The 8167-nt window shown below is 37.0% G+C and overlaps 1 protein-coding gene across 1 annotated transcript; it reads right to left on the bottom strand.

Moving 5' to 3' along the window:
* Positions 1 to 1472: 1472 nt before the first annotated feature.
* Positions 1473 to 5907, bottom strand: LOC134679112 (uncharacterized). Its single transcript, XM_063537955.1, has 3 exons — positions 5196 to 5907; positions 3469 to 4191; positions 1473 to 2152 (listed from the first exon to the last, which is right to left on the bottom strand). The coding sequence occupies exons 1-3, from the start codon at positions 5407 to 5409 to the stop codon at positions 1473 to 1475; spliced, it is 1617 nt and encodes a 538-aa protein (XP_063394025.1). The 5' UTR covers positions 5410 to 5907.
* Positions 5908 to 8167: the final 2260 nt, after the last annotated feature.

Here is an 8167-nt window from a genome sequence, read left to right as displayed (position 1 = left end):
AAACTGCCGAATCCGACACAAGAGCAGCCGACACAACGGAGCCACGCCGTTTTGTCGTCTAAATAGTGTTTAGTTTTAAGTTTATAAAATACAATTGTATGTTAGTCTGTAAGGTATTTGTAATATGGGCCTTGTTGGCTGAATTTAATATCTAAATAAAAAATAAATAAAATAAAATAACAACCGTGCCGAGATTCTGATACAGATATATATATTTGTATTAGGTATTGATTTCTGGCGTGAACTTCAAAACACAGGTTTATGGTTCGAAGGATCACGCAAGAAAAATCGAATACTTGGGTGCTATTCAGCTGCACAGTCTATTGGCGAAAAAGTATGCAATGTTCTACCTGCACTGCACTCCCTAACTGGCTGTGATACCACCAGTCGCATTAGTAGGTACCAAAAACAGATGCTAAGTGGCGCACCTCATCATTTCGTGCAGGATGCCCTTATGCCATTAGCCTTGGGTAATGGATTGCTAACTAGACAGCAATTTCAGAATTTTTAAAAAGTTCGCACGTGTACCTAATTTCTAAATAGCAAACAACAGCTGACGAACTCCGACATCAATTTATATGCCAAAACATAGGTCTTATTGTTAGCATAAATTTGTCGCAAATAATATGTACCTGATGCACTATTCCTCAGCACAGGTTTATCTTTGGAAATCTGTTTCAGAACTCATAATTGAAAATATGTATTGATTTTCTCAAATTTGGTTACAATAAGGAACAGAGATGTGAAAAATACTTAATAAAAAAACTTACCTACTTCATAAAAATAATTTATAAAAAGTATTTAAACACAAAATACAAATACTTCCTTGATATACTATTCCAAATTCAAAATACAAAATAGTTTTTGAATTAGTATTTAAAATACAAAATACGAAATAGGTATTTACAAAATACTTTTTATTTAATTTAAAGTACAAATTATTTTTTCTCGGTTATCCTCTACAGTGGCATAAGTGCAAGCATGAGAGCAAATCAATTTTACAAGTTGCAACTTATTTTCAGCGCCCACAAAGAAATCTCTGCATTCCAAATTACGAAAGGTTAATCTGTGTGGTTTTTATCATCATTTTACCTGTATATTCAATTAAAACTGTCCAATATAGATTTAACTCCCCTGTAGTCCATCTTTGAACTGCTCTTAAAACTTATTACTTGACGACCTCGCTAAGCCTCGGCCGTCAAACTATTCTATATATCACGGTTTATGTTATAGCAGCTTCTTTTACCACAAATGAGCTATTAAAAATAAATTAAAACGATTAGAATCTTGGAGCCTATGAACATTTTATAGGGGATTTTCAAGGGGGTGGTGGGGGGAACGGCACCACTTTTCAGCCCGGCAACATCAGGTTTATTGTAGCCTAAGAGCTCTACTACAAGGATCAGAAGTCAAACTGCGGTCTAACAATTATGCATACGACCCTCTTCTAGAGATCCCGATCTAAGAGTGAATCAGAATAAACAGAATGCTGAATACGCAATCAATGTACAACCTATGGATCGCAGCAAATACAAATATGAGTTGTGCATCCAAACCGCACCGTTCTCATCCAAGAGCGCAATGTCGACATAGTCGCACACGGTATCATCCCAGTTCTCCATCAGCTCGCTTATATTTCTCGCGTTCGCAACTAACTTGTTCCTCATGAAACGCTTCACTCTTGCAATACGTTCAGGAGAGTCTTCTGCGATATCTCTCGCTCGCAACCACGGTTCCTGTGTAGAGAGCGGCGGCTCTACCATCACTACCGTTTGCAACCTCTCAGTTACCTGAAGTAACACCGGGGGCTTATCCCTCAACATTTCATCCTTGATGCTGTCTCTCCTTTGGGCTTTTTTCATAATAGAGAGTTGTGACATTTCAGCTATAGATAACTGCTTTGACATGTTCACAAACGCCGTGATATTTGCGATTACATCTTTAGAAAGCGGAGCGAGAGGTTCATCGGTACCGGTTGTTGAAGGAGTGGTCGTGTAAGCAGTGGTGTTAGCAGTCGTAGCGTCGCTGGGTTTCGTGTGGGGCAAGTCAATGTCTGCGTATTGATCCACTTCTCCCGGAGGCTTGTTGTGGAAGCGGCGGCGGAAGCCGTCCTGGAACGACCAGCGCCGCCGAGTGCCTGCGCCCGTCCTCGCTGAGCACACACAAGCCGACCGTTAGGGCATTCCGTTTTTCAAATCAGTATAATCTTATACGCGACCAATCCGATGTTAAAATAGCACACAACATATAAATGTGGATGAAACGAAATTATAATGTAGGTATTTAATGCAAACTTAATTTTTCTTAAGAATATAATTGAAGGGATGTTTACCAAAACAACAACTGACTACACTGGTTGACGCCTGTAACGAATAACAATGTTCTTAAAAAAGTGTCAACCGCTCTAAGCAGTTATGTTGTTTTTGTAAACATCCCTGCAATTGCTAAATACAGTGAAACTAATAGATTTGTTTTCCTCATCAGACATCCCTTCATCTCGGTTTTGTTTTAGTTAGTCATGACTCATGACTAACTAAAATAAAACCAAATGAGCGATGACTTGAATCTACCTTATTCATATTAGCTCTTTATATATGTGTAGGTACTCGTATATTTATTCGTATATGTATATAAATATTAGTAATGTATATATAATGCAGGAAGTATTTTTATCATACCTATTGTTAATTTATGTTTATGTATAGGTATAACTACATTTATACAAATTATTATTACAAATTTTTATTAATTTTACAAATTTTAGTAATAAAAGCGTGCAGTAGTGTATGGCTTATGATGACTAAAATAAAATAAGGAAAAATCTTTTTTTGTCAATTTTGAAGGGGATGTATGTAAATAGGTGGTTGCTATAGATGACCATCAGGACGAAAAGAGTTAAGTGGACTACTCTCATAATTATCTATTAAAATTGTTTGCTTCTTGATACCAAGCGATCCAAATGATGCTGTACAATACAAATACTTTTTATTGTACACCTCAATAGAAGATAGAACAAAAAAACAGCAATGCAAGTAGACGAAAACAACAGGCGGTCTTATCACTAAAACGCCATCTCTTCCAGACAACCTAGCGGACTATTTATTCAATCATCAAATTAACCTTATTCCTGAATCCCTAGACAAGATATTGATGATTAGGTAATGGTACTAATGTTATTTAGAATTCATTTTTTTTAGTAGATTGACGGGGAGGGCTGGCTGGGAAGGGACAAAGTAAGTAGATACCTACCTACTTAAAATCTGCTTTTTATATCCCAGATAATCAAATGTACCTACTGAGTAAAAACTCAGTATTAACCAAATCATATGATTAAATATTAAAATAATATGTACATCGATTGAGCTTATTGAGTAGACAATTTAATTATCATTAAAATTTTGTCTGGAATATAAGAACAGTTTAGGTTCAAAATATGAAAACACTCTTTGACGAATGCTTTAATCTTACCTGTTGTGCTTCGGGTAGGAAGGTTTTTAATCTTTTCGATCCTGCTCATATCGTTGTAGTCTACATATTCAGGGATTTTCTTTTTAGACTTTTCATTTGGCATAGGCGCCCTGTGCCTCTTAGACAATGGCGTTTCCGAATCGTCGTTGTCTTCGCCTACAGTTTTGTAACTGGGCGGTAGGCTCCTTTCTGTGAGCAACCCATCATCTGATTCAATGTTCGGCGTGTTTCGGAACGATTCCGGATCACTGTAGATTGAGTCATCTAGTTTTTTTTCATCTTTACCATGTCTACCCTCACTCTGGTCATCATAATCGGAGTCTCTCGAAGGTGGAGATTTGGCATACCATTGTCGTCGATTTCTTTGCCGTATGTCCCTACGGACAAATTTATTCTTTTCGATGTCGGAGCCAGAATCCTTCTCTTCCTCAAGGTGATCTAAAGAAACTTCATTGTCTTTATCATCTTGAACTCTTTGATAGTTTTTTTTAACGTTACGGCTAATTTTTGATCTATGATCAACAGATTCATTTGCTTCTCTTCTATTGGTATTTCTCGGCCTTTTGTTACCTTTTTTATTTTTCGGAATTCTTTCTTCAGTTTTTAAATTATAATCCGCATCGACATCGTCTATTGCTATAGTCCCAGGCGCTTTCCTTAAGTTATTATTATGAGGTATTTGATACAAATCTTCATCCTGAAGAGGTTTGAGATTTCTTTTATCTGCAACCAAATGAGATAGACATGTATAATGAGGTTTACGTATTAGTAGTCCTAAGCGTGGAATTAAGTATTAAAATATGAGGGCTAGAGGTACCTATTATGTTTAGTGTAATCCTAAGGGATTAGAAGTAAGCTTCAGATAAGACTAAGGTTGTTTTACAATCTTACTATTTAATAATTAGGGAATAGCTTGGGTTGGATCTTAAAACGAGTCGCCTTATTTGAGGATAACTGAGGCTGCGTTTTAGGTTGTTTTTAATTGATTTAAAGCAATTTTAGCTGCCGCAGATAAGTTTTTTTTTTGGTGAACATTGAATATTAAGACGGTCTAGAACACCAAATGACTAGTGTAATATTTTGCCCATATCGCTTATAGTCTACATCGCGAACGGCCTAGAACGCAAAATAACCACTTTTTTATATCACTAGGGTAGGTTAGGTTCGTTAGTTATCTTCAAATGGCCGAAGGCCAAACAGCACAGAATAGAACGCGGGGCTCCGTCGACATCGCTAACGTAAAGATAAAACGACGAAAATTATGTAGGCATTTTGCGTTCTGGACCGTTTGCGATGTAGATTCAAAGTGATATACGCAAAATATTACACTAGTCATTTTGCGTTCTAAACCGTCTGCGAATAACCCAATCTTTGGCACTGTCATAACCTCAAATTATAACTATGAAATTATGAATAATTCAGAAACGAAGCATTTCCGCGGGGGGAAACTTGGAGGGCGAGTTTCGCCCCCTCCCCTCTCCCCCCCCCCCCCTCCTTACCACCTTTCTATTAAGGCGACTTATTTTAAGATTTTTACCAATAGCTTAAAAACCTTTTTACTTAAGCTTAAGCTTTTTAGCTTTTTTAGCAATAGTTTTTTTCTATACTATTTCAACCCTACCCAACCCCAACCCAACCCTACTAATAAGTACACCTACACAAATTCATAAAATAGTAGTTGAACCTTATAACTTATAATAAGGTACTGTTTATAGTCAGGATTTTACCATTAGATTCATGATCATAAGTATTGTAATCCATGGGGGCTGCAAGGTCTGAGCGGTCGCGATAGTCGTCAGCGGGTGATCGACGGTCGGCGCGGGCGTCGTAGAGGGTGTCGTACTGGGGCATGCGGGCGGCCGAATAGTCGGCGTAGCGCGCCGGGCGGCCGGCGTCGGCGCACAGCGCACTCGCCAGCGCCAACAGCAGCCACCGCGCCATCGCATCGACGCCCTCTAAACTTAGCTGCAAAAACTACTAAAAAATGCAATTTGACTTTAAATTTGACACTATAACTGTAGAGACATTCTTCGAAGACAGAATTATATTTCAGCTACTACATGTTCTCTGACCGGCCATGATTGATTATATAAATTTCAAAGAGGTCGTATACCTACTAACTAAATTCGTTCGAATAGAGTTCGTCTATCTATCGTACAATTTGTCATACACACCATCGATACATCTGTGCAAATCGCACGTTTGCACGATATATCGCTACGTATGTAGTTCAAATGTAGTTGGTATGTAGCCGGCATGAACTGAACTTCATATATGAGATTTTTCACGTTAATGATGGTATATCCACACTTTGTCATTGCAAATGCCGTGCAGATCGTATGATCTACTTACTTGATGAGGGTACGGAAGGTACCTTGTAAGTTCTATTTACCGTGAAAGTCTGACATTTGCAATGGCTAAGTTGCTAATATCCGACATTACTCGCTACGCTCGTGCTTCTGTTTTGGGATATTTCGTTTGCTCGGGTTAAATAACAACTTTGCCTCCTTGTAAAACAAATAACAATAAATATTTAACCCTTATAGTAGTTATAGTTCTTATATAAGGTAATGTATGACCGGTCTGGCCTAGTGGGTAGTGACCCTGCCTGCGAACCCGATGCCCAAGTAGCATTGCAAGCTGTATATAAGCTGTATTGAAGTTTATTTGTATACTATAAGCTGTACAGTTAGGCTGTACAAAGGCTGTATAAGCGCTTATACAGCCCTTATAAGTTAAAAAAGGGCCCAAATTATACAGCCTTTCGCGTTATTAGAGCTGTAGAGTAGCTGTATAAGCAATACGTAAGCTGCATAATAGCTGCATTACAGCTATATTTCGGTGTAACAGGAAACCTTAACACTACAGATAATCTCTTATAAGTACGATATAAGAATATGAGTTTTAAATGAGTTTTTAAAAATGATTACAAGAGAATAATAATCATTTAGGAAACTAAAATGTCTTAATCTTGTTCATTCGTAATATAGTAATGGCGACAATAAAGTGTTATAGTGGAAGGTAAAAGTAAAAGTAAATATTATAGAGGACTTAAGTGGAATATTATACTATTTGTAAGTGCCGATTATTATTTATTGTGAACCTATGTATCTTTTCTGGCAAAATATTCACGCGCCTGCAAAATAACAAAGAGAAACCATAAGGATATAATCAAAAATCGGGAAAGTTAGTGTTTGTTTTTAAGGTTAGAATATCAAAAAGTTTTATAAATATTAATTCTAAGGCTAAAGTTAATTTATTTTAGCTGGTAATCATAACACGATGTTAGTCTGCTTAATATTTGCAAGTATTTCCTTAATTATATTTACAAATACTTTTTTGTTTCATTGTAAAATGGCGACAATTTTTAAACAGCTTACAGGATAGTTGGAGAGCATTATAATCTTAGTAGCTGTGCTGTGTAATAAATGGAGTGTCATTTACAGCTTTTGTAATTAAAACAGCTTTAGAATAGAAGATTTGTATTCATTTGGCTGTATTTCGGTTCTCCGTACATAAGTTATAAGTCTCTTTAGAGATCCGTAGGGTGACGGCACCAGTAATGGACACGGCACCAATTATGGACATTTTTTACGTTGATCGAATTTATTAAGCAACTGTCCCAACATTTTTCAACTGGCAACACTAAAGCATAACCAATAGACGTTTGAGCTGTCATTTTGACACATGTCACCAAAATCAGCCGTTTTGTTCTAAGATGGCTGCGAAGTAAAATCTCGTTGCGGGCGGTGGTCATAAAAATCCGTTATTGTTGTTGAAATCGTTAAGGAGGTGAGTACATATTTGTGCATGGTGTTATCTTGTGTTATGTTGTAATGAGATTTAATGTTATTTTTACTGAATAATACTATATTGCAAGTAAATTGAGCTAAGTTGAATATGTCCAATCACAGCAATAAGTTTTTTGTGGGGTTTGTTCATTACTGGATTCGATATTTTATGAAATTCAGTAATGGACAAGTGTCCAAGCTTAAGCTTTTTATTACTTTTTTAGTTTATTGTGTTAAATTATTTAATTTATTGCACTAAACATTTGAGTTGGGTTGATTTTGTGATTGCTCTTTATTTTCCAATAATAGACGATGTCCATAACTGGGTATTTTTAGTTGTCCATAATTGGGCTCTTTGTTTTGTCTTAGATGGATGGATAAATGTGGTCGGACTGCAAAAACTGCCAGGCTAAGGCGAGGCCGACCAAGCCATACGTCAACAGGTTTATTTTGCTATTATAATCCGTTTTTTATTCATCCTATTTTTCGATGAGGCAAATAATAGCTGTCACGTGGTACCACAAATTTGGTCGGACTGCAAAAACTGCCAGGCTAAGGTGAGGCCGACCAAACCATACGTCAACAGGTTTATTTTAGCTATTATAATCCGTTTTTTTCATCCTATTTTTCGACAAGGTAAATTATAGCTGTCACGTGGTACCACAAATTTGGTTGGACTGCAAAAACTCGTAGCCTGGCAGCAAAAACTGCCAATTCTATTTCTTGATTTGTGGTACCACGTGAGAGCTACAATTTACCTCAAATTGTAGCTCTCACGTGGTACCACAAATTTGATCGACCCAATCGCCAATCGGCCGGCCAATACAGGATTTGGCCGACCATTTTTTTTACTGTCCTCAAAGGCAGCTATCGTACCATACAAGTTTCATACGATTTTTCGATAAGAT

This window comes from Cydia fagiglandana, chromosome Z, assembly GCF_963556715.1.
Source record: "Cydia fagiglandana chromosome Z, ilCydFagi1.1, whole genome shotgun sequence".
NCBI lineage: Eukaryota > Metazoa > Arthropoda > Insecta > Lepidoptera > Tortricidae > Cydia > Cydia fagiglandana.
The sequence above is the reverse complement of the archived record's forward strand: the minus strand, read 5'-3'. Positions and strand labels throughout refer to the sequence as shown.

What these genes read in the sequence shown, in the direction of transcription:
- LOC134679112 (XM_063537955.1), bottom strand. Translation starts at nt 5,409, where the DNA reads ATGGCGCGGTGGCTGCTGTTGGCGCTGGCGAGTGCGCTGTGCGCCGAC. An exon ending in TTATGATCATGAATCTAATG is followed by an intron (nt 4,192 to 5,195) that starts GTAAAATCCTGA and finishes ATTTGGTTGCAG; the next exon opens with ATAAAAGAAATCTCAAACCT. An exon ending in TCCTACCCGAAGCACAACAG is followed by an intron (nt 2,153 to 3,468) that starts GTAAGATTAAAG and finishes GTGTGTGCTCAG; the next exon opens with CGAGGACGGGCGCAGGCACT.